This window comes from Schistocerca nitens, chromosome 2 (assembly GCF_023898315.1).
Source record: "Schistocerca nitens isolate TAMUIC-IGC-003100 chromosome 2, iqSchNite1.1, whole genome shotgun sequence".
In the NCBI taxonomy this organism is placed as follows: domain Eukaryota; kingdom Metazoa; phylum Arthropoda; class Insecta; order Orthoptera; family Acrididae; genus Schistocerca; species Schistocerca nitens.
This window is the reverse complement of record NC_064615.1, coordinates 993053180-993080759: the sequence shown is the minus strand read 5'-3', so window position 1 is coordinate 993080759 and position 27580 is coordinate 993053180. Positions and strand designations below refer to the sequence as shown.

The window sequence follows — 27580 nt, the reverse complement described above, 5'->3', positions numbered from 1 at the left end:
ATATCAGCATATTTATCTTTTAATTGTTCCTTTTCTTATTTATTTTCTATTATTTAATTTATAAAACCTACCAAATATAAGACCCCAGCAACTTCGCATTTTCTGCTGACTACTTGGCTCTAGCCACATAGACAATGATTTCCTATATTATTGCAGAAAGAATGTGTAAGGATCCTAATGAATAATAGTTTGGGCAAATGAGCAAAAAAATGAGAATAAAAGCTAAACCACCTTAATAAGACCTCACTTCAAATAAAAAACAGACGTATGAATGATCCAGCTAATTAGTTTACTTGTATAAATGATTGATTTTATCAATAGTAAATATACACTGCAGTATAATTATGTACAGAAGAATAGATCACAATTCGCCAAAAACAGGTGTTGAACAATGCACACACCTGCAAAAATGATGATAAACAGTTTTGTAATTCTCTGCTGACTGCACAGAATTTTCCATAGTGATGGAAAAATTTCCTGGATTATGCATAGTTTATCCTCTTTTTCTACTCTGTTTGTTGCTCTGTACCTCTTTTACTTGGTGAACAGTAATCTACCCTATTATACATAATGGTACTGTATTTGATCAATTTTGAAGTCCCCTTTAAATTAAACATGTTTTTCAATATTTTTAAGAAAAGTAAGTGACATCTTTGTTTATTAACAAATAAAAGACCAAGGACCAAGTAAAAAAGATAAATACTAAACACCTGATTCACTTCAAACAATTGTATGAGCATGAATTTTACTGAATGTTGTTTATCTGATAACTTATAGCACAACAAACACCTTTCAGCATTCTGGGGCACCTCATGATTCCTGTTTATTTATGGATGAACTCAGCAACTGAGTTTCACTTCAAAAGGCAAGATACCATGCAAGAATTGAAACAGTCTATCATAATCCAATGCGCCATGCATGCTTTCGCTGCAGAAAGAATGTATGTGCTCTCAGTGCCAAAATCTAAAACATGCACGAGCAAATTAGTATACTGAATTTTACCCACTTTGTGATAGAAAACTCAAAAATATTAAAACTTGTTTTTTTTTCTTAAATGAAAGTGTGAAAATTATGCTGACTGTGAGAAGGGGAAGGCACGCCTTGCAATTTCTTCAACACTCGTTCACTTTGCAACATGCTGTCCCTCTTACATGCATTTTGAGAGAACTACTCTTGGGATTCCACTAGACAGGCTATGGACTGACAGTTCTGGTACCAAATCCCCCTCCCCCTCCAGTGGTAAAGACCTGTAATAGTGGGATCAATGATAATTTCAAGATCATTAATTCCACACAAATAGCTATAACTATAGCAAAAACCAGTGGAGAGAGACGGACTGTCATTCAACAAGAGGTCTTTTCGTGCTGTCAGTCACTGAGCATAATTAATAGTAATTAATAGGCAGTCTACAGTGCTACTCATAGTTCAACTCTGAACACTACTGCATCAAACAGGAGAGCATAACCACAACCAAGACAAGCTCAAATAATACTTGGATCAAGCATATTTAAAATACTGGAATTGGTGAAGTCTCTGTAGTGACAATGGAGCAGAAAAAGACCACTTGTAAGTGAAAAACCTATAAATTTCAAGCAACATATTTAATAAGAAATCTTTAGTTATTTAAGGAACAAATTGATTCTGAATTAAGGAGCACAATAAATTTCTTAGGAGAGAGGAGTAATGGAAAATTTGGAAGACTACAAATTACAGGCTGACATGAGCTCACTGTTCATTTATCATGTGCAAAGATATATTCTGTATGGATATAAACAGTGCTGTACACACTGGCCAACAAAATTCAAATTTTCTTAGTGGAGACAAGAGTTAACGAGTTGGACAAATGGGTCATTGCTCATTTTGTAAAGAAAGTGTTATTATTGCTATAGCTTAACATTAAACTGTTGGCACTTCAATGTCGTATTCATACTTCCAGAACAAATTAATAACTGCACAGCTTCCTATCTTTCTCCCACATCTGTCTATCATGAAAAGGTACATGACTTAAACAATCAATCTATAAAATACCTTTTCTCAATATAAAGAGCTCCACTACTCATCATTAGACTGCTTAGTAGGAGTGCATCAGGTGAATTCAACAAATCCAAGTGAGAGAGCTAAAACTAAGGTGTTGCACATCATAATGAAGACTGCTCTCACAAATCCTGCGAGCTCTTTTGACAACAGGAGTTAAATCTTGTGACTGATTGATACATCAGAAAACATGGGGTCTGTTCTGAGGTGAACAAATACTCCACTTGCCAGGCTAATGAGGTACCATGTCTATGAAACACTTTATTTACGTTATCCACGTTAACAAAACATTAAACAATCGAAAGTCTGGGTTGGAATAAAAACAATATTATGAAATCACCCTATAGATGACACATTCAGTTGCAAAAGGTATGATGAAAAAACTGTTGCCCACTGATCTTTTGGTCAAAGCCTTTTTCAGAAAAGAAACGAACAAACACACACACAATCACGCACGCATGCACATTCACACAAGCAGGCCCACATCGTGAACACGTGACCGCTATCTCCAGCCTCTCTGGACAGACTGCGAATGTCAAGTTGAACGAAAGTGGCAACCCAGAATGGGGCATGGAAGGAGGTGGGATATTAGGGTACAGGTGGGAGGAGAGGAGAGCACTGTCTGGCAGAGCATGCAGTGACTAGAAGGTGATGGGCTAAGGCTGCCACGCACAGTGTCAGGAGATTATGGGGGAGAGGGAAGGGGGAGGTGGGAAATGGGGAGCAGGAAAGGAGAAAAGTAGAGAGGATGAAAAGACTGGTGGATGCATTAGCAGAAAGTGGTGCACAATGAGGGTGAGGGGATGTGATTTGGGAGGAGGTGATAAGACAGAGGGAATCCCAACTGTTCGGTGAAGGGTGTGGGGACAATAGGTTAAAGTAGGTTAAGGGCATGGCAATTTCGAGAATGGTGAATGTTTTTATAAGGACAACTTCCATCTTTCCAGTTCACAAAAGGTGGTAATAGAGGGCAGAATCCAGACGGCACGGGTTGTGAAGCTGCCACTGAAATCAAGCATCTTATGTTCAGCTTCACATTGTGCCACAGGATGGTCCACTCTGCTCTTGGCCACAGTTTGGGGGTGACAGGACAGCTGGGTGCTGCTACACCAATATAAAAAGCTGGTATATGCCATGATTGCTTTCATAGGTCGCCCAGCCTCTGACAGGGTAGGATAAGACTAAGATGGGAGTAGTGCTGGGTGGGTGGATTGGGCAGGTATTACATCTGGATATACCACAGGGATATGGTACCTGTGGCAAGGGGTTGGGATTGGGAGTGGCATAGGAATGGATTAGGATGTTATGAGTTTAAGTGGGTGATGTAACACCACTTTTAAGAGGTGTTGGAAGCAATCTTGGGTACGATGTCCTTCACTTAACAGCACGATGAAAGTTAATAGCGTCCTGACACATCTACCTTGTCCTGCCACCTTCCAGCTCCTGCATCATCTTTACGGTGGCTTTAGAGAAAATCTCAGTTCACTTGTATGTTAAGTTCTCCAGTCACACTGTAATCATCCAACAATCAATTGGGAAAATTACAGTTAGTTAATGGTGGGTGATACGACATCCTGAGAAACATTACCCTGCCTTCTCTGAAAACTACCTAGAACAGATAGTATGGAAGCTCACTCATGAAGGACATACGTTGGATCTAATGACAACAAAGAGAACTGATCTCTCTGAGGATATTCACATTGAAACTGATACCAGCGACCATGACATGGCTGTGGCGACAATGATTACCAAAGTACAAAGAATGACTAAAACAAGCAGAAAGATATATATGTTCAGTAAGAAGACAAAGATTAGTAGGTCATATCACAATGCTCAACGCAGAGCAACAACATGCAGAGGAACCACAGCTCAAGTTTAAAAGAATAGTTGATCGTGCACGAGCTAATTATGTACCCAGTAGAATAGTTCACGATGGGAGGGACCCTCCATGGTATACAGTCACTGTAAAGAAATTCCTCAAGAAACAGAGACTACTGCATAATAGGTGTGTAACAAAGCATAGGACTATAAACACAGAGATACTGAATGAAAAGTGTCTGGCTGTCAAAGACTAGCAATGTGCAAAGCCTTCATGTACTACCATAGTAATAGACTGTCAAATGAGCTTTCATGAAACGCAAAGAAATTCTAGTCGTAAAGGCTGTTAGTGGCACCAAACTTAAGTGTCCAGTCCTTAGCAAACAAGAGGAAATGAAACTGAAGATAGCAAAGCAAAAGATGAAATGAAATGTTTAACTCATTTTAAAATGTTCCTTTACAAAGGAAAACCCAAGAGAGATGTCCTAATGTAATCCTTGTACCACTGAAAAGATGAGCGAACTAAGTGTTAGTGTCAATGGTATTGAGAAACAGCTGAAATGCTTAAAAATCAATGAAGTTCCAGGGCCCACGTAAATCCCTATCAGATTCTATACTTAATTTGTGGCCCTTCTTCTAACTGTAATCGACCGTAGATCCCTCGAACAAAAAACAGTACCCAGTAGTTGGAAGAAAGCTCAAGTCACACCCGTCTACAAGACGGGTAGTATAAGGGATTCATGAAGCTGCCATCCATTGTCCTTACCACTGATTTGTTGTAGAATCTTAGAACAAATTCTGAGCTCAAACATAATGGGGTATCTTGAACAGAAAGGCCTGCACCATGCCAACCAGCTTGGATTTTACAAACATCAATTATGTGAAACCCAACCCACACTTTTCTCAAATGAGAAGCTTTGGATCACGGCAGACAGGTAGATGCAGTAGTTCTTGATTTCCGAAAAGCATTTGACTCAGTACCACAAATACACTTACTGTCAAAAGTACGATCATGTGGAGTATCAAGTGGAATTTGTGACTGGATTGAGGACTTTTTGGTAGGGAAGACACAGCACATTGCCTCTGATGGAGAGCTATCATCAGATGTAGAAGTAACTTCGCATGTACCCTGGGGAAGTGTGTTGAGGTCCTTACTGTTCATATTGTATATTAATGACTTCGCAAAAAATATTAATAGTAACTTCAGACTTTCTGCATATCATGCACAGATCTATAATGAAGTACTGTGGAAAGAAGCTGTGTAAATGTTCAGTCAGATCGTAATAAGATTTTGAAGTAGTGCAAAGATTGGCAACTTGATTTAATGTTCAGCAATGTAAAATTGTGCACTTCAAAAAATGGAAAACATAGTAGTGTACAATTACAATATCAATAAGCCACAGTTGAAATCAGCCAACTCATACAAATACCTAGGGGTAACACTTTGTTGAGACATGAAATGGAATGATCACACAGGTTCAGTCATGTGAAAAGCGGGTCCTAGACTCCAGTCTATTGGTAGAATACTGAGGAAGTGCAATCAGACTACAAAGGAGACTGCCAACAAATCACTAATGCAACCCATTCTGGAATATTACTTAAGTGTGTGGGTCCTGTACCACACAGGACTAACAGGGGAAATAGAACATATACAGAGAAGGTCACAGATTTGTCTGACCTGTGGGATAGTGTCACAGAGATGCTGAAAAAACTGAACTGGCGGACTGTTGTAGATAGATGTAAACTATCCTGAGAAAATCCACTAACAAAGTTTCAAAAACTGGCTGTAAACAGTGACTATAGGATTATACTACAGCTCCCTCCGTATCACTCACAAAGGGAATGTGAGAACAATATTAGAACAATTACAGCATGCACAGAGGTGTTCAATCATTCTTCCTGCACTCCACATGTGAAAGGAACAGGAAGAAATCCTAATAACTGGCAGAATGGGGTACACCCGCTGCCATGAACTTCACAGTAGCTTGGAGATGTAGGTATCTTCAACTTCAGAATAAATGATCATGGGGCAGCATATTGTTGTTGTTGACTTCAGTCAAAGAGTGGTTTGGTGCAGCTCTCCAAGTTAAACAATCCTGTGCAAGCCTTCGTCTCCTTCTACAATACCCTCTCCCTCCTCACTCAATACCAAATTGACAATTTCTGTTTTCTCCTATTCAAATCAGTACCTCTTTATCAGTTTTTCAACCCACCCATCTAATTTTCAACAGTTTTCTGTAGCATCACATTTAAAATGCTTCCATTCTCTTCTTATTTGAACTGCTTATTCTCTGTGTTTCATTCTGTATTAGACTACACTCTGTACAAATAGCTTCACAGTTTTAACAAATTCCTTATATTTCAGAAACACTTTTCTTGCTATTGTCAGTCTGTATTTTATGTCCTCTCTATTTCACTATCATCGACGCCCAAATAACGAAACTCATCAATTGCTTTTAGTAGCTCATTTTCTAATCTATGTGCATCACAGGATTTAATTCGACTTGTTTGTCTTTTATTGGTATTCACCATATAACCTTTCTTCAGTACACTAACCATTGCATTCAACTGATATTCCAAGGCCTTTGTCTTTTTTGACAATATTACAATATTATCAGCAAGCCATAGAGTCACTAATGCCACAATTTCCTAATGGACGTTGATAGTGCACACACGCAAGTATGAGGAAAGACAGTAGCGCATAAGTACGTTAGATACGTTAGTATAACGGATTAAGGTGTAAATTAATTAGCTTGATATTACCACAAAAATTTGAGATGTTTTAGTATGGATTTGGTTGAATATTTCCAGCTCATTATACTCTTTACATTTAACATACGATCAAACTCACCAGGAGCTGCAATAAATGTTAATATCTTTGGATTTATCAGGCAGAATGTCAGAATTTGATAATTATTCAAGTGAATATTTGGATTAGAAGTGTTGTCAAACAATATAGAAACTACCACTGCCTGTAATGTACGAATGCTCAGCTTTTATCACCTGCATTCTGTGCACTGCAACACGTTCTGGCGCTTATACTTAACATTCTTTAAGTCAGACTTCCTTCTTTGTTCACCAACTACATGTACTCATGCATACTAAGAAAATTTCAATAATGCAGTAACATATACACAGAGTCACAAAATTACATCCGTATTTCATGGCCGTGATTTCATATGGGAATTTTCAAATATACAGTTCAACAGAGAGAGAAAAGTGTGGAATGTACAAAAGACATGCAAGTTAATAAGTTGTTTAAATTTTCATCCTTTTCACGAGAGTTTTTCGCTCCCATCAAATAAAGGCAGAGGGAATTTAAAATTTCTGGTACATGCAAACACGCGCATAACCAATTAAAAACTCACTGAGCCCACTTTTCTCCGAGTAATTAAAATGGGTAGGAGGAGAACACACAGAAGACGAGACTACCACACAACAATGCACGACAAAATACGGCAAGTATTTTACAAACAGTGAAGGGGGAAATATGTAAAGAATAAAGTTTTTTATCGTTATATTCAATTACCTGTGGATATCCCAGTCGGATCTGCTTGTTGGTGGTTCATCAACGTGTCCAATGGTGCCGTTCTTAGTGTGCCGAACAGATTTGGAGAGTCCTGGAGAACGCCTATACTGCCCTTCTGTTGAATTGTTCGCTTCCTTTATCGGCTGTGGAAGACAAGGGAAATAAGTAACAATATAGTCGCTGGATATTCATATTCTACACAAGAGTTATCAAAGCTATTTATCGCAATCTCTACCTTAGAAATTCCATGGAAATGTATTTCTGTTGGGTTATTAAACAGATGAGTCTACGAAAACTGGTCTTTTAACACTTGACAAGCGTCCGCAAGATGTGGCTTTATGCCCACCCTAAAAAAAAAGTGTTTGAAAAATTCCGAAATTGTTGTTGGCTTATACTAACAACATACTTTTTAAAGAACTTACTGAATTACATGTACTATCCACAACATGAAAACATCAAAAACCACACTCTTAGCAATTCAATAACGTGTACTACCAAACTGGGATACTTTACCAACACAAAAAAATTAAAAAGGCTAATTTCATTCATTTCTGTTGGCTTTTACTCGGAATATAACTTTTAAAGAGTTCTGATGTGTAAGCAAGGTCGTGAACCTGAAGATATTAAATGACACTCATAATTGTCTTACAGACATAAATTTTTGGGGTCAGTTTAACCGAAAAATTCAAAACATTTAAGAATTTCGTAAAAGAAAAACAATAAATAAGTTACTTTGTTAAAATTTTAAAATTTAAAGTAACTGGCTGGATTGCAATATTTTCGAAACGTGGGCTTAAAAATACCACCCTCCCTCCTCCGTCGGTGTTGCGAAGGTTAAAAAACACCATGCGTCGCCAGAGGGTCAACGAACATTTTGTCTGTAACAAAAGTTGTTCGCAATGACGTTACCTATCACCCCTACGCGTTTCGTGCAATGAGTTTCAAACACCATATATGCAAAAGATAACAAGTAAGAAATATATCGAAACGTAACCCTGAAACGAACATATTAGTCACCTGAATTCCCGAGTAGAATTCATCAATCTCGTCTTAACATCACGGTAAAAATGGTTCAAAAATATTTGTAAAAAATGTTGAGACGAGGTCTCAGTATACTTTTTTTCTATTTTTAGCTTTATACTCACTGTGCATAACAAGCATTGCATGTAAATTACTGTTTTCGGAATTCAGATCCTTTCTTTATGATCATCAAGTGTTCGTCTTTGAAAGTTCGTAACGGCTTTCTTGGTAAATAACCTTCTGTTTCCCAGTTTATTTCCTTTGGTTTCTCATCCCGCACTAAGATAATTTTATCTAATTCATTCAGTAATGGCGAGTATTTTACTCCCGAAACTGGCTATAGGGCGCTCTTAAAACTTCAGTTCAGTCTGCGCCTAAGTCAAGCAACAAGACGTAAACATTTTCCGCTTTTAGGCCAATAGCCAACTTCAGAATACCTGATACCAGAACCAAAGCCAAATGTGTAAAGTATTGTACGAGGGTCATTCCATAAGTCATGGCAACTATGGTATATATCGTGCGAACAATAATCGCAGTAAATATAAACGAATGCCCACGGAAAACAGCGCTGAGATCAACATACATATTGCTACAGCATCCGAGGATGGCTCGCTACAGCTCCTGAAACATTTAAGTGTGACGTTGGCAGTGCTACAGAATGGATGTAAGCAGGGTAGAACAGAGAGCATACGTGAAAATTGCCTTTCTCACAGGAAGAAACACGACTCGGTGTCATGAAGAACTACGAGCAGCTGCGGGTGACGGCGAAAAAGTCCGGCACTGCTGGGTAATACAGTCATACTCCACGATAAAGATACATATCACACTGTAGATATCATCATGAATTGGTTACAGCAGTTGGGGTGGGAAGTCATCCCCCACCCGCTACAGCCCAAACAGTGCGGCTGTGACCTCATTCCACAACTGAAGGAAACCACAGCGTGCGAGGCGCTTTGCAACAGGGAAGGTACTCTCACGGCATTTCTGCGACAGCCATGGCAATGCCAATGGCATTCAACGCCCTCCCCATCGTCGGCAACGCTGTCTGTATCCAATGGGGGACTATTTTGAAGGACAATAGTCGATTTTCATTCATTTTGTTCCATATGCGCTCGTGCATAATTAGTTCCAGTGTGTGTGTGTGTGTGTGTGTGTGTGTGTTTTTCATCCTCAGCCGCGACCTCTCGTAATGGAACCCTGTTTTATGTTGACATTCAGGTACACACTGCCTTACGGATTCAACGAGCATCGTGGATTTCCGAAGTAGTAGCATTATCGTAAGATATACCACAGTTGCCGTGAGTCGTACAAGTAACGTGGCAGTAGACAAGCATCAGTAAAAAAATACATAAAAAATGAAAGAAATGTGTTCAAAGTACACTCCTGGAAATGGAAAAAAGAACACATTGACACCGGTGTGTCAGACCCACCATACTTGCTCCGGACACTGCGAGAGGGCTGTACAAGCAATGATCACACGCACGGCACAGCGGACACACCAGGAACCGCGGTGTTGGCCGTCGAATGGCGCTAGCTGCGCAGCATTTGTGCACCGCCGCCGTCAGTGTCAGCCAGTTTGCCGTGGCATACGGAGCTCCATCGCAGTCTTTAACACTGGTAGCATGCCGCGACAGCGTGGACGTGAACCGTATGTGCAGTTGACGGACTTTGAGCGAGGGCGTATAGTGGGCATGCGGGAGGCCTTCTGGACGTACCGCCGAATTGCTCAACACGTGGGGCGTGAGGTCTCCACAGTACATCGATGTTGTCGCCAGTGGTCGGCGGAAGGTGCACGTGCCCGTCGACCTGGGACCGGACCGCAGCGACGCACGGATGCACGCCAAGACCGTAGGATCCTACGCAGTGCCGTAGGGGACCGCACCGCCACTTCCCAGCAAATTAGGGACACTGTTGCTCCTGGGGTATCGGCGAGGACCATTCGCAACCGTCTCCATGAAGCTGGGCTACGGTCCCGCACACCGTTAGGCCGCCTTCCGCTCACGCCCCAACATCGTGCAGCCCGCCTCCAGTGGTGTCGCGACAGGCGTGAATGGAGGGACGAATGGAGACGTGTCGTCTTCAGCGATGAGAGTCGCTTCTGCCTTGGTGCCAATGATGGTCGTATGCGTGTTTGGCGCCGTGCAGGTGAGCGCCACAATCAGGACTGCATACGACCGAGGCACACAGGGCCAACACCCGGCATCATGGTGTGGGGAGCAACCTCCTACACTGGCCGTACACCACTGGTGATCGTCGAGGGGACACTGAATAGTGCACGGTACATCCAAACCGTCATCGAACCCATCGTTCTACCATTCCTAGACCGGCAAGGGAACTTGCTGTTCCAACAGGACAATGCACGTCCGCATGTATCCCGTGCCACCCAACGTGCTCTAGAAGGTGTAAGTCAACTACCCTGGCCAGCAAGATCTCCGGATCTGTCCCCCATTGAGCATGTTTGCGACTGGATGAAGCGTCGTCTCACGCGGTCTGCACGTCCAGCACGAACGCTGGTCCAACTGAGGCGCCAGGTGGAAATGGCATGGCAAGCCGTTCCACAGGACTACATCCAGCATCTCTACGATCGTCTCCATGGGAGAATAGCAGCCTGCATTGCTGCGAAAGGTGGATATACACTGTACTAGTGCCGACATTGTGCATGCTCTGTTGCCTGTGTCTATGTGCCTGTGGTTCTGTCAGTGTGATCATGTGATGTATCTGACCCCAGGAATGTGTCAATAAAGTTTCCCCTTCCTGGGACAATGAATTCACGGTGTTCTTATTTCAATTTCCAGGAGTGTATATCCTCACTCAGTTTCTAGATGCTCACCACTTCCGGTATTTAGGGAACCTAGTAAGACACTGATCACATACGTAAGAAAAGCGATCGTTACGAGGTAACGCCTGATGGGTATGCAACACACAGAACATACAGCTAAAGCGGGTACAACCTTAACTGACCAGAGGTACTTGGAAAATTGCCGTAGTCTATACTTAGTTATGGCAGCCTACGACAGCTACTGACATCACTACAGACACACCGAGGCTACAAAACCATTGTGTACATGCATACAAACTACAAGAGTAATGAATGAAAGAGGAATTGAATCTGTAACGTAATTATAGTTCCTAAGAATAGTGTTTCAAGCAAGTTTAACAAATAACAATTCCTATTTATTTATTCGCAGTTATCTGTGAAGATATGCAGATTAACTAGATGCCACTGTTGCTAAGCACAGCAGCTGATTTTCCTTAGCAGACCCTGACAAGGTGGCAGGGACGTTCGAAATACTGGGCGGTGTCGAAAGAAGAACGACTGGTTGCAGGCGATAGCGCCAGCGATCCGCCACTCATGTGTTGGATCCTTTAGTAGGGATGGTGGTTATCGATGACACAACCGGTTTTCGGTTATATCGCTCTTTTTTTTTCAAAGACACTTTAATCGTACTACTAAAACCGCTCAAAATAACCGTTTTCTAAAATAACCGATTTTGAAGTTTTTATTCGTGTTATTTCCTGTAACAACGTAGATATCGAAAGAAGATTGAAGGTATTGCCTCCTTCAGTTCGAAGATACACAGAATGAAAATATTAAATTAGAGAGCAAATAAAACTTGATCCATCTACCGTTTGCTGCTTTTCTCGAAAAATGTAAATGGTAGAATATCATATAAAAATCACTTGCTTTCTAGTATTGATTCTAATTTTTTAGAATTCTGCTCAAAAGTCACGTTGCATTGGAGGATCATTTTGGACTTAACATTTGTTTGCAATGAAAAATACAGTGGAAAATATATTTATAAAAGTTGATGAAAGTGACCCCTTGCGACATCAATGCACAGCTGCGCACTTCTAAGCATATTCAGATAGACCCGGCGTAAATTTCGGATTTCGATTGCGGCAGCTTCATGGCTGATGTCTTGCAGTTCCTGTACTGTGTAACAGTCAGCGCTGAAAGGTAAAAACTAAGGTTGAAGAATTTTTTTTTTGTTAATTTGTCCGTTTTCAAGGGGTACAAGCAGATAAAGGAATATTATGTAGATACTCGCAGCAAGACAGCTACTTTCTGTTTTTATTACTTTTCTCCTTATACACTGAAGAGCCAAAGAAACTGGTACACCTGCCTAATATCGTGTAGGGCCCCGCGAGCACGCAGAAGTGCCACAACACGCCGAGGCATGGACTCGACCAATGTTGGAAGTAGTACTGGAGGGAACTGATGCCATGAATCTTGCAGGGTTGTCCACAAATCCGTAAGAGTGCGAGGGGTTGGAGATCTCTTCTGAACAGCACGTTGCAAGGCTTTCCAGATATGCTCAATAATGTTCATATCTGGTGAGTTTGGTGGCCAGCGGAACTGTTGAAATTCAGAACAGTGTTCCCGGACCCACTCTGTAGCAATTCTGGACGTGTGGGACGTCGCATTGTCCTGTTGGAAGTCCTTCGGAATGCACAATGGACATGAATGGCTGCAGGTGATCAGACAGGATGCTTACGTACGTGTCACATGTCAGAGTAGTATCCAGATGTATCTAGGGTCCCATATCACTCCAACAGCACACGCCCCACACCATTACAGAGCCCCCACAGCTCGAACAGTCCCCTCCTTACATGCAGGGTGCATGGATTTATGAGGTTGTCTCCATAGCCGTACACATCCAGCCTCTCGATACAATTTGAAACAAGATTCGTCCAATCAGGCAACATGCTTCCTGTTATCGACAACCCAGGCGGAGCGTAAAGCTTTGCGTCGTGCTGTCATCAAGGGTATACGAGTGGGCCTTCGGCTCCGAGGGGCCATATCGATGACGTTTGTTGAATGGTTCGCACGGTGACACTTGTTGATGGCCCAGCACTGATATCTGGAGTAGTTTGCAGAAGGGTCGCACTTCTGTCACGCTGAACGATTCTCTTCAGTCGTCGTTGGTCCCGTTCTTGCAGGATCTTTTTCCGGCCGCAGCGATGTCGGAGACTTGAGGTTTCACCAGATTCCTCATATTCACGGTACACTCATGAAATGGTCGTACGGGAAAAATCCCCACTTCATCACTACCTCGGAGATGCTGTGCCCCATCGTTCATGCGCCGACTATAACACCACGTTCAAACTCACTTAAATCTTGATAACCTGCCATTGTAGGAGCAGTAACTACTCTAGCAGCTGTGCCTCATACTTGTTGTCTTATATAGGCGTTGCCGACCGCAGCGCCGTATTCTGCCTGTTTACATATCTCTGTACTTGAATACGCACGCCTATAACAGTTTCTTTGGCTCTTCAGTGTATGCTATCGCAAGTTAATTATGGTTCCTCTAGTTTGAAATCTTTTAAAGGAAACGGAGCACTGTAGTTGATTGATTCCATACTTTGTAGAATATTTCCAGACTAGGGATGGTGCCCATCTGTAACACAATTTATTTCTGACGATGACAGTGAGGAACTGCCATTAGGCCAGGTGGGGCAAGTCTCGCACACTGCACGTACACGCGTACCATCTAATATGCCACATGGTAATACGAAGGTCACTCCAAAAGAAATGCACACTATTTTTTTAAATCCATCTTTTATTCTACATGATGGAAAGTTTTACAGTGTATAGATACATCCTTTTAGGAACAATATTTTCATTTCTCCATATAATTTCCAACCCTCTCAACTGCCTTACGCCTTCTTGGAACCAGCGCCTGTACAGTAAAATTCTGGACCAACCTGTTGGAGCCACTGTTTGGCAGCGTGCACAAGGGAGTCATCGTCTTCAAACCTTGTTCCACGGAGAGTGTCTTTCAGTTTCCCAAAGAGATGATAGTCACATGGCGCCCGGTCAGGACTGTAAGGCGGGTGTTTCAGTGTTCAAAAATGGTTCAAATGGCTCTGAGCACTATGGGACTGAACATCTGTGGTCATCAGTCCCCTAGAACTTAGAACTACTTAAACCTAACTAACCTAAGGTCGTCACGCACATCCATGCCCGAGGCAGGATTCGAACCTGCGACCGTAGCGGTCACGCGGTTCCAGACTGAAGCGCCTAGAACCGCATGGCCACACCGGCCGGCCCGGTGTTTCAGTGTTGTCCATCCGACTTTTGTGATCGCTTCCATGGTTTTTTGACTCACATGTGGCCGTGCATTGTCGTGCAACAGCAAAACATCCTGCTTTTGCCGATGTGGTCGAACACGACTCAGTCGAGCTTGAAGTTTCTTCAGTGTCGACACATATGCATCAGAATTTATGGGGGTTCCACTTGGCATGATGTTCACAAGTAAGAGTCCTTCGGAATCGAAGAACACCGTAGCCATAACTTTTCCAGCAGAATGTGTGGTTTTGAATTTTTTTTTTTTTTCTTGGGTGAATTTGCATGATGCCACTCCACTGATTGCCTCTTCGTCTCTGGTGAAAAATGATGGAGCCATGTTTCATCACCTGTCACAATTCTTCCAAGAAATTCATCTCCACCATTCTCGTACTGTTCCAAAAGTTCGCTGCATACCGTTTTTCTTGTTTCTTTGTGAGCCACTATCAACATACTGGGAATTCACCTGGCACAAACCTTTTTTAACGCCAACACTTCCAGTATTCTGCAAACACTTCCTTCCCCTATCCCAAAGTAGCGTGACAGTTCGTTCACTGTGATCCGTCTGTCAGCAGTCACCAATTCGTTAACTCTCTGCACATTGTCTGGAGTGGGTGCAGCACGAGGCCTGCCGCTGCGAGGACAATCCTCAATATTGCCGTGCCCGCTTTCATCACGTAACTTGCTTGCCCACCGACTAACTGTACTGCGATCGACAGCAGCATCTCCATACACCTTTTTCAACCTCTTGTGGATGTTTCCCGCTGTCTCGTTTTCACAGCACAGGAATTCTATGACAGCGCGTTGCTTCATCTGACGAACGTCAAGTGTAGCAGCCATCTTGAAGACATGCTGTGACGCCGCCACTCACGGGAACAAGTTGAACTAAGTTAGAAAACAAGCGGGAAGGATGTATCTACACACTGTAAAACTTTCACACGTGCAGAATGAAAACTGTATTTTTACAAAAACAGTGTGCATTTCTTTTGGTGTGACACTCGTAGGTACATTATTGTCTCAGGAAAGCTGAAGCAATTCTCACAGCATGTGTTTTTTGCTCATTTCTGTCGGCTTTGTCATTAAAGTAACACTGACAGTTTTTCCCATTTTCTATAATAACGCAGTATTTCAAAGCAATGGAAATTTTACGACTAAAAATTACTCGTTGTTTTAAAAAAAAGGTTTACTTAAAAACCAAAACTCCTAACGCCGCTGCTAACGGCTAACTGACATTTTTATTTTTATCTGGTTATTAGTAAAAAGTAAAAAAAAGTACCTGTGTAAGTAGGCTGTTTAGGTTTTTATGTTGGTAACGACACGTAGCGCTCTATATGAAAATCACTAACTGTCCTGTGTGAAGTCTGTGGCTGGTTTGCATTGTTGGAATATTTGATATTGTAGTGTTGGGCAGTTGGATGTGAACAGCGCGTAGCGTTGCGCAGTTGCCGCCAGCAGTGGTGGATGTGGGGAGAGAGATGGCAGAATTTTAAGAGCGGACGATCTGGACGTGTGTCCGCCAGAAAGAGTAAATTTGTAATACCGGATATCATGAAGTGATATATATATATAATATGACTTTTGAACATTATTAAGGTAAATACATTGTTTGTTCTCTATCAAAATCTTTCATTTGCTAACTATGTCTATCAGTAGTTAGTGCCTTCAGTAGTTAGAATCTTTTATTTAGCTGGCAGTATTGGCACTCGCTGTATTGCAGTAGTTCGAGTGACGAAGATTTTTGCGAGGTAAGTGATTCATGAAAGGTATAAGTTATTGTTAGTCAGGGCCATTCTTTTGTGGGAATTATTGAAAGTCAGATTACGTTGCGCTAAAAATATTGTGTGTCAGTTTAGTGATGATCAGAGTAAGTAAAGAGAGAAATGTTTGAGTACGTTCAGTTTTGCTCCGCTGTTTGAAAATCAAATAACGTAGAGGTTTTCCAGCACAGTCATTCATAATTTTCAAAGGGGACGTTCTACCTGTTACAGCCTAGACGAAGCAAATAGCGAAAAATACCGGTTATTCAGAACTGAAATATCGGTATGGGTTTCCAGCGGTCGGTTTTTCCCATCCCTACCCTTTAGTGGGTTTGTTCATCATCGGGAAGCTACGTGGACAGTGTGCAAGGAGGAAGGGTGCAGCATAAAGGTACCCTGCGCGCATGCGCAGTGCGTGAGAGCGAGTGAGTGTTGGGTACTCACGGTGGCCGGGGCGGTCCTGGCGGCGTCCGGCGTGGCGGGCCGCAGCGCGGAGGCGGCGGCGGGGGCGGCGTGGGCGGGCGAGGGCGACGGCGGCGGCGCGGGGCTGTGCGCGCGGCTCTGGCTGGGGCTGGAGCACGGGCTGGCGCCGCCCGCCGTCGCGCGCCGCCACGGGAACACGCCGCTGCAACACACGCACAGCCTCCGTCAGCAGCCTCTCCACACCACTCTACCCTTGTTGTTGTTGTGGTCTTCACTCCTGAGACTGGTTTGATGCAGCTCTCCATGCTACTCTATCCTGTGCAAGCTTCTTCATCTCCCAGTACCTACTGCAGCCTACAACATTTTGAATCTGCTTAGTGTATTCATCTCCTGGTCTCCCTCTACGATTTTTACCCTCCACGCTGCCCTCCAATACTACATTGATGATCCCTTGATGCCTCAGAACATGTCCTACCATCCGATCCCTTCTTCTTGTCAAGTTGTGCCACAAACTCCTCTTCTCCCCAATTCTATTCAGTACCTCCACATTGGTTATGTGATCTACCCATCTAATCTTCCGCATTCTTCTGTAGCACCACATTTCGAAAGCTTCTATTCTCTTCTTGTCTAAACTATTTATCGTCCGCGTTCCACTTCCATACATGGCTACACTCCATACAAATACTTTCAGAAACGACTTCCTGACACTTAAATCTATACTCGATGTTAACAAATTTCTCTTCTTCAGAAACGCTTTCCTTGCCATTGCCAGTCTACATTTTATATCCTCTCTACTTCGACCATCATCAGCTATTTTGCTCCCCAAATAGCAAAACTCCCATACTACTTTAAGTGTCTCATTTCCTAATCTAATTTCCTCAGCATCACCGGATTTAATTCGACTACATACCATTATCCTCGTTTTGCTTTTGTTGATGTTCATCTTATATCCTCCTTTCAAGACACTGTCCATTCTGTTCAACTCCTCTTCCAAGTCCTTTGCTGTCTCTGACAGAATTACAATGTCATCGGCGAACCTCTAAGTTTTTATTTCTTCTCCATTGATTTTAATACCTACTCTGAATTTTTCTTTTGTTTCCTTTACTGCTTGCTCAATATACAGATTGAATAACTTCGGGGAGGGGCTACAACCCTGTCACACTCCCTTCCTTGCCATTGCCAGTCTACATTTTATATCCTTTCTACTTCGACCATCCCTATACTCTACTCTCATTTAAATTATCAGTGGCTACTGCAGATATCGATCAGCTCGGCTTTAGGAAAGGTAAAGGCACCAGAGAGGCAATTATGACGTTGCGGTTGATAATGGAAGCAAGACTGAAGGAAAATCGAGACACGTTCATAGGATTTTTCGACCTGCAAAAAGCGTTTGACAATGCAAAATGGTGCAAGATGTGCGAAATACTGATAAAAATAGGGGTAAACTATAGGGAGAGACCGGTAATACGCAATATGTACAAGAACCAAAAGCGAATAAAGAGTGGACGATCAAGAACGAAGCGCTCAGATTAAAAAGGGTGTCAGAGACGCAGAGACGGATGTAGTCTTTCACCCCTACTGTTCAATCTGTACATCGAAGAAGTAATGATGGAAATAAAGGAAAGGTCCTGGAGTGGACTTGATATTCGAAGTTAATAAATACCAATGACACGATTCGTTGATGACATTGGTATCCTGAGTGAAAGTGGAGAAGAATTATGGGATCTGCTGGATGGATTGAGAGTAAATCGAAGAAAAACGAAAGTAATGAGAAGTAGCAGAAATGAGAACGCCGAGAAACTTAATATCTGGATTGATGGTTACGAGGTAGATGAAGTTAAGCAATTCTGCTACCTAGGCAGCAAAATAAATAATGACGGGACGGAGCAAGGAGGACATCAAAAGCAGACTAGCACTGACGAAAAGGGCATTCCTGACCAAGAGAAGTCTACTAGTATCTAACATAGGACTTAATTTGAGGAAGAAATTTCTGAGAACGTACGTTTGGAGCACGGCACTGGATGGTAGTGAAATATGGACTGTGGGAAAAGCGGAAGAGAATCGAAACATTTGAAATGTGGTGCTACAGACGAATGTTGAAAATTAAGTGAACTGATAGGGTAAGGAATGAGGAGGTTCTGCGCAGAGTCGGAGAGGAAAGGAACATGTGAAAAACACTGATAAGGAGAAGGGACAGGATGATAGGACATCTGTTAAGATGGAATGACTTCCATGGTACCAGAGGCAGCTGCAGAGGGTAAAAACTACAGAGGAAGGCAGAGAGTGGAATACATCCAGCAGATAATTGAGGCCGTCGGTTACAAGTGCTGCTCTGAGATGCTGGCCGCATCAAACCAGTGAGAAGACTGATGACTCAAAAGGGGAAAAAAAAGACCTGTGCGAAACGACTTAGCTTACCTGTGGCGTGATAAGAGGATTGTCTTTGCCACCTTTTAATAAAGGTACCGTAAACCGGGTATACTTTGACTGCAGTGGTAACTTTGACCACTAATCACCAAAAGTTTTACACCTTTCTGCTGGCTCTCATTTGGGCATTTAGTATATGATGTTACTCAAAAGTTTGCGAACCTGTTGCGACTTTAATTGCATACAAAAACAGGCCACTGACCAGTTTATTGTTCACATGTATATATCCGCCGCTACTTTACGATTACTGAGACAATGTGCACGAGTTCTCTGTTTCGGGGTTGCTTTGACCACTGATAATTGTTACCCCAAGATTACAGATACGCAGTTTATTCAAAAATGTTGATGCCAATGACAGTGTGAATCTAAGGAATAGATACATTAACACACAAAGGAATTACAGACACTGGCTGCGAGTGAGCATTGATTGAAATCAATGGGGAGAGTTCAAAATTTGCGCCAGACCATGATTCGAACCCGGCTCCAGCTTACTAGGCAGATGCGCTGACCACTACGCCATCCGGACACAGTGCTCACAGCAGCTGCACGGACTATCCTAGAAGGTGTCTGAAAGAACAGAACCCTTATACATGCGTACAATTAAGGCGAGACGGCCAATGATCTCTTCCGTGCAGATGCACAACGGACTCTAACTATTACGGGAATCGTCGAAATGCCGCGAGCGATAAGTATAACAGGCAAGGGGCACAACATTAGTAATTGTGTACAAGTTGAGAATTTGGGTCTGACCCGGAGGTGTGCTAGGGTAGTCTGTGCAGTTGCGACGACCACTGTGTCCAGATGGCTTTGTAGGCAGAGGATCTGCCTACTAAGCAGGAGACCCGGGTTCGAATCCTGGCCCAGCACACATTTTCAACTTTTCCCATTGATATCAATCAATGCACGTCCACAGCCAACGTTTGTAATTCCTTTGCGTTTTAATTTATAATGTCTATGGCTGCTGAATCAAAATGGTGTCTGTTCTTTAGGACATGCAGAGGTACATTAACCATCGATTTATAGACAAAGACTCACATGTAATTGTTAATGTGTCTACAACTAAGAAAAGCAAATGTCGATCATATATTGCTAAAACTGTAAGCTGTTGTGGTACAGGCAGTGATTCGTGGGTAACATATAACGCCAAATATCTTGAGAAGCAAGGAATGAAGTTGGTTTGGCAACAAGTTCTAGATACAGTCTCGATAAATGAAGACCAGATAACCTTAACTCCAACTACAATGGATATTTTGAAACGAGGATTGAGGTGTAAGATGGATGAAATTGGAGGTATTAGGCACAGCTAAATTTGAGCTATGTGTATGGTATTCTATTTTAGAACTTTCCATTAAAATTAATATTTTGATCTTGGATGACACTGATTCATTTACCATAATAAGTTTTTCATGATGTTTAATAAAGCACTTAAGAAAACTCTCGATCAATTTATTTATTTCTGGTTGGTCAAAGTCTTATTGTGGTTTTCAAATACTGGTCACAAATGGAGTGGTAGCTGACAGTCGTGGTGGAAGTATAAGCCAGTCAATGTATACCCAAGTCCATGGTAACTTTGACCACCTACAGTTTTTCCATTACTTCGTTTTAGTAAATGTATCGTACTACTTCACATGTACACCATTCATACAAGCCCCTATGTTCATTAACATTAGCATCACAAAAGTTATTAAACAACAGTCATGATCATCACATTTTAATCGGAAAGTCACTAAAAGTATGCCCGTATGCCCTGTGTGCTGTACCAAATTCGCCAAATGAACAGGTCGGTACCATATTTATTTGTTACTACTTGACACAGCTTTAGACTTGTAATTCGCGATGAATCACTCGATACATTTGGACCACTGAAAAGTATTTGGACCACTGAAGAGCGTTCAAGAGTAATATTATCGACTGTGATTTTTTTCGTCATACATAAAATAATGTTAAATAATCAAAGTCTGTCACTCATGCTACATCGGTCGGATAACGTCGAAGAATTAATTGGACACATTACATTTAGTGGTAAGTCAACTGTTCACTTAAATGGTAAAGTTAATAAACACAACTATAGAATTCGTGTCAGTGAAAGCCGACGACAAACCTTCGAAGATGGTCGTGACAGTGAAGTTTACTGTCCTTTCTTCATCAAAGAAAAACAGTCAACTATAGTTAGATGTGCTGATACTGCTACGCTCTGAGCTACCAACGAATTCATTAAGAGAGTACAATTATTTTTCATTTAACAGCGCTCGTAAATTTACTAATCTAGGAAGTTGATTTTTTTGGAGATTTGTCTTTGTTTTTTATTTACCTCGTAGTGCTTTAGGAAACTGACATCCGGCAGCTGGCCTTCAAGTCGTGTAAGTATGAAGGAAATCGAAGAGGACCAGTCCGTAAGGTCCTCTTAGTGGTAGGAGTACATCAGTGTTCAACGCCCCGTCGTCAACGGGGTCATTAGAGACGAAGCACAAGCTCGGATTAGGGAAGGAAGGAGAAGGAAAGCGGCCGTGCCCTTTCGAAGGAACCACCACGGCATTTGCCTTAAGCGATAAAGGAAATCACGGAAAACCTAAATCAGGATGGCCGCACGCGAGTTTGAACCGTCGTCCTCCCGAATGTGAGTCCAGTGCGTTAACCGCTGGGCTACTCTGTTCGGTCTTTTGAAAGGTAGTCTAGAAGAATTCGGGTTAGTAACAGATATAGAGCAACTCCAGTTCTTTTAATAAGTCGTTCAATACAACGAAAAAAAGTACAGCGTGATTACGACTGGCCACTCTTCCGCTAAAAAGCCTTTTTCGAAGTTGGATTGTTCTTCAATGTCACCACAAATCGTCGCTCTTCACTGTCGTATATTCATGAAACTTGCGTTGTTACTATATAACTACACGTGTTCGGTGTGTGTTCTGACGGACGAGTCTACCGAACAGCACACAGTACATCTGTACGCGTGACTGCCTTCAAAACTTCAGTGCGGATGCACGAGAGGGTCCAAGCCTCTTTCGGGAATACAGGACCCGCTGCGTGCAAGTACGTCAATGGACAGTGGACAATAGTAACATGTGAGCAGCTGAGAATTTGGGTCGCGCGGGAAGAGTGTCCGGATGCCCGAGATGGTTAAGGCAACCGCTCACGTTAAGCGGGAGAAGAGGGTTCGAGGCCCGGTCCGGCACAACTTTTCAACTTTCACTGTCGAATAATTTCGATGCCAGATTGCGGCTGGTGTCGGTCTTTCTTCCGAAATTTTGGTAGTTGTTCCAGTAAGTACGGAAAGTGCGCACGATAGCCGACGGTGTTGACGAGCAGTTCTAGGCGCTTCAGTCTGGAACCGCGCGACCGCTACGGTCGCAGGTTCGAATCCTGCCTCGGGCATGGACGTGTGTGATGTCCTTAGGTTAGTTAGGTTTCAGTAGTTCTAAGGGACTGATGACCTCAGATGTTAAGTCCCATAGTGCTCAGTGCCATTTGAACTATTTTGCGAACGATATTCGCCAGGTTCTCCTCGAGACAGGTAGCACTCCTCCACATGCGTTCAGCGTCATTTTAATAGGCAAATCCGCAATGTAGGACGGCTCTAACAAGGGAACCTCCCCATCGCACCCCCCTCAGATTTAGTTATAAGTTGGCACAGTGGATAGTCCTTGATAAACTGAACACAGATCAGTCGAGAAAACAGGAAGAAGTTGGGTGGAACTATGAAAAAATAAGCAAAATATACAAACTGAGTAGTCCATGGGCAACAAATACAACATCAAGGATGACGTGCGCACAGGAGCGCCGTGGTCCCGTGGTTAGCGTGAGCAGCTGCGGGATGAGAAGTCCTTGGTTCAAGTCTTCCCTCGAGTGAAAATTTTACTTTCTTTATTTTTGCATAGTTATTTGAAAATAAGAAATTAAACTTTTCACCCGATGGTGGATTTGAACCTAGAACCTTTCGTTCCGCAGCTGCTCACGCTACCACGAGACCACGACGCTCATGCGTTCCCAGTCTCCTTGATGTTGCCTATCTTCCCATGAACTACTCAGTTTGTATATTTTGCTTATTTTTTCACAGTTCCACACAACTTCTTCCTGTTTTCTCAATTGATCTGTGTTCAGTTTTTTAAGGCCTATCCACTGTGCCAACTTATAACTAAATCTGAGGGGGTGCGATGGGGAGGTTCCCTCGTAAGTATGGAAATGTCGTGGCACCAGTGACGCCAGAAACTGACGGAAGAAATCGGACGTCACTAAGCACACGGCCGATGTTATCGGGCGACCTCTGGCAATGTACTCGGCAGTCTATGCCTCGAGTGCCGAAGCAGAAACACTGCGCGACTGGCAGCGAACACTGCAGGGTAATTGCTATTGACATCTACGAACCACCGAAGCGACGCAGATACGCTGACACAAGTGATGTAATATAAGACACATGGGGGTCGCAAATGGCGGAAAATACCCTAAAAATGGATGAGAAATGTGACGTCATCAGATGACGTACCTCCCCTCACGTGCAGTGGCTTGGGCGTGAATGGACGATTGAGCGATGCAATATTTGCATTCGAGCACCTGTGAAAATTTCGAATATCTTTTGTAAACGTGATCTGTTGTAAACGCAGAAGTTGCAAAATTATTGTCCTCGCTGTAATCAAGCTAAAGTTGTTCTTGTTTGGTGTCTCTTTCCTTTTGTCCCTTCTGTTCCTGCAGACATTATTTAGTAAAGAAAACGTACTGGTAACGACGCAGTTCGGAAGCTTATAGAGTGAGGTAAGGCAATTTGGCAGTACTTTCTAAGAAACATATTGTTTCATTAGAGCAAAATAACAAAAATCTTGCAGATAATTTTATTAAGTAACCACATATGTGAGCCACATTTTATAAACGTGTTACATTCTTCTTATTATTGGCACTGTTCGTAACTAGACATTATGTTTAAGCATACACAGGAAGGTAACTTTGCAACAGGTAAGGTTATTTAGCAGTAGCGGTAAGATAACATCGCAACACACAATTTCGTTCATCCTATTGCATCAGTCCTAATCTTCAGAACTTGAATGTTCGCAATAATTGTCACACATGCGGATAGATCCTTAGTCAGTTGTTTTTGGCAGCAGTCATAGTAGGGTATGAAGCAAAACGACCAGTGTGTCCGTGATGCACTTGTTTTATCTTCACATCGGTTACGTGCGTGAAATACTTGCCTTCAATAATATTTGCTATAATCGTCTTGCAGAAAGGTGTAGAAATGATGTAAGAGCAACGCTCCAAATGAGTAAACCGAGATGGAATTCGATTGTCGTAGCGCTAACGTTAACTTCTTAAGGCCCCTGTCTTCACATATTTCACAAAATAAATAAGCCAAATTATTTGTAAGTCTCATAGTACCTACTGTGTATAAATAAAATGTACATTGCTTGCGTATTACAGTCCCAAAATAGACTGACAAGTGGCCGGCCAGTGTGGCCGAGCGGTTCTAGGCGCTTCAGTCTGGAACCGCGCGACCGATACGGTCGCAGGTTCGAATCCTGCCTCGCGCAAGGATGTGTGTGATGTCCTTAGGTTAGTTAGGTTTAAGTAATTCTGAGTTCTAGGGGACTGATGACCTCAGATGTTAAGTCCCATAATGCTCAGAGCCATTTGAACCATTTTTGATTCACAACTATGAAGATAAACAGTCACTTGACTTCACCGTGCTGTGTGCCACACAACAGTTACTTGTTCAGTCCGCACATGTAGCGCTGCCGGAGAATACACTGTCATGCCATCTGTTGGTACGACCAGGAAGCACTACACTGAATAGGATCATCGCAGCTAGCTTATAACAAAATACTGCTAAATTAGCTGTACTGCGAAATTACCTTCCTCATTTGCTTGTAACACAGTACGGTAGGTTTTTATTGTACCGCATTTTGCAATAAACCAGCAGAGATCATGAGACCAGTAAATAAAACAATCCATCTTACCTCAATGTAAACAAATACCTGTCAAACGCAATGAGGAAAATACTGCCTGCCAGACGCAAGACTCGAACCCAGAGCTCCATGCTCTAAACTTGCGCACGTGGGTCCCGAGTCACGCCGACGAGAAGACTTGGGTTGGGATGATCAGGTGAGACAGATTGATACGCTCAATCACTGAACGTGTGACGTGGTATGTCATCTAGTGACATCACATGTTCAACAATTGCCATCCATTTTCGGGGCTGATGAAACTTATATCTGCGGTGTGCTCCCCTCCACCTGTCTCCGGGAGGCTGGGTATTGAGAGGCAGGTGGACGGGGTGGGGGGTGAAGTCGCGATGGTGGGGATAGCGGGCGCGCCGTTCGCATCTCTGTCAGAGCATCCTGGCAGTTCGATGCGCCACCCGCGCCACGCAGTCTAGCCACGTAGCGTCCACGGCACCAGCCCACGCACCGCCTCCTACGCTGCCACTCACAGACGTCAGCCGCTTCACTTACCAGCCCAAGGCAAAAATGCCGGAGAATAATCGCATTACGTCTACTGCTATGTTCGCAGGCCCTTTGCGTCTCCATATCTGACGGTGCATCGCTTCCTTGTTAATGCTGCTGTAACTGCTACCGGCTCAGGCAGAGATGCGAACGACGCGCCCGCTACCCCCACCACCGCGATTTCACCCCCACCCGTCGGCCTCTCCTACCCAGCCTCCAGAAGCCAAGTGCAGGGGGACACACCGCAGATATAACTGTGGTGGCATCCGCAAAATCTCGACAGTTGGCCACGCGCTAGAAGATGATATTTCACTCGTCCAAAGGTCGCGGTTTCATAATACCGCCACCCGCCTGGAAACCCTATAGCTTTTCATCAATTATATACGCCGTGAAAATACACCACTGACCATTAAAATTGCTACACCACGAAGATGACGTGCTACAGACGCGAAATTTAACCGACAGGAAGAAGATGCTGTGATATGCAAATGATTAGCTTTTCAGAGCATTCACACAAGGTTGGCGCCGGTGGCGACACTTACAACTTGCTGACATGAGGAAAGTTACCAACCGATTTCTCATACACAAACAGCAGTTGACCGGCGTTACCTGGTGAAACGTTGTTGTGGTGCCTCGTGTAAGGAGGAGAAATGCTTACCATCACGTTTCCAACTTTGATAAAGGTCGGATTGTAGCCTATCGGAATTGCGGTTTATCGTATCACGACATTGGTGCTCGCGTTGGTCGAGATCCAATGACTGTTAGCAGAATATGGAGTCGGTAGGTTTAGGAGGGTAATACGGAACGCCGTGCTGGATCCCGACGGCCTCGTATCACTAGCAGTCGAGATGACAGGCATTTTATCCGTATGGCTGTAACGGATCGTGCAGCCACGTCTCGATCCCTGAGTCAACAGATGTGGAAGTTTGCAAGACAACCATCTGCACGAACAGTTCGACGACGTTTCCAGTAACATGGACTATCAGCTCGGAGAATGTGGCTGCGGTTACCCTTGACGCTGCATCACAGACAGGAGCGCCTGCGATGGTGTACTCAACGACGAACCTGGGTGCACGAATGGCAAAACGGCATTTTTTCGGACGAATCCAGGTTCTGTTTACAGCATCATGATGGTCGCATCCGTGTTTGGCGACATCGCGGCGAACGCACATTGGAAGCGTGTATTCGTGATCGCCATACTGGCGTATCACCCGGCGTGATGGTATGGGATGCCATTGACAACACGTCTCGGTCACCTCTTGTTCGCACTGACGACACTTTAAAAAGTGGACGTTACATTTCAGTTGTGTTACGACCCGTGGCTCTACCCTTCATTCGATCCCTGCGAAACCCTACATTTCAGCAGGATAATGCACGACTGCATGTTGCAGGTCCTGTACGGGCCTTTCTGGATACAGAAAATGTTCGACTGCTGCCCTGGGCAGCACATTCTCCAGATCTCTCCCCAACTGAAAACGTCTGGTCAATGGTGGCCGAGCAACTGGCTCGTCACAATACGCCAGTCACTACTCTCGATGAACTGTGGTATCGTCTTGAAGCTGCATTGGCATCTGTACCTGTACACGCCATCCAAGCTCTGTTTGACTCAATGCCCAGGCCTATCAAGGCCGTTATTACGGCCAGAGGTGGTTGTTCTGGGTACTGATTTCTCAGGATCTATGCACCCAAACTACGTAAAAATGTAATCACATGTCAGTTCTAGTATAATATATTTGTCCAATGAGTACCCGTTTATCATCTGCATTTCTTCTTGGTGTAGCAGTTTTAATGGCCAGTAGTCTATGTCTCTCGTCGAAAGGTCGCGATTTTATAATACCGCCACCTGCCTGGAAACCCTATAGCTTTTCATTAAGTATATACGCCGTGAAAATAAACATTTACATACACTTTTAGGGTATCTCCCGCTATATATCACCCCTTTTTTCTAATATTACTTGTCTCAGCGTCATTTGCGTCGTTTCAATGGTGTTTAAACGTTAGTAAGAATGACCCAGCATGTGTTGACATACGGTTCTCGCAACGAGACGGTACGTGGCCGCCTATCGCGCTTCATGCGGCG

The 27580-nt window shown here is 43.2% G+C and overlaps 1 protein-coding gene across 1 annotated transcript in view; it reads right to left on the bottom strand.

Annotated features, from left to right (window-relative positions):
• LOC126235492 (spermatogenesis-associated protein 13) overlaps nucleotides 1-25544 on the bottom strand; it is a 104985-nt gene extending 79441 nt beyond the window's left edge. Inside the window, exons 1-4 of the mRNA XM_049944211.1 lie at nucleotides 25510-25544; nucleotides 16783-16850; nucleotides 16670-16695; nucleotides 7382-7524 (exon numbers count right to left, since the gene is read on the bottom strand). Coding sequence (XP_049800168.1) covers nucleotides 7382-7524; nucleotides 16670-16695; nucleotides 16783-16850; nucleotides 25510-25544 — 272 coding nt within the window. The remainder of the gene's footprint in view (nucleotides 1-7381; nucleotides 7525-16669; nucleotides 16696-16782; nucleotides 16851-25509) is intronic.
• Between the last annotated feature and the right edge of the window lie 2036 nt (nucleotides 25545-27580).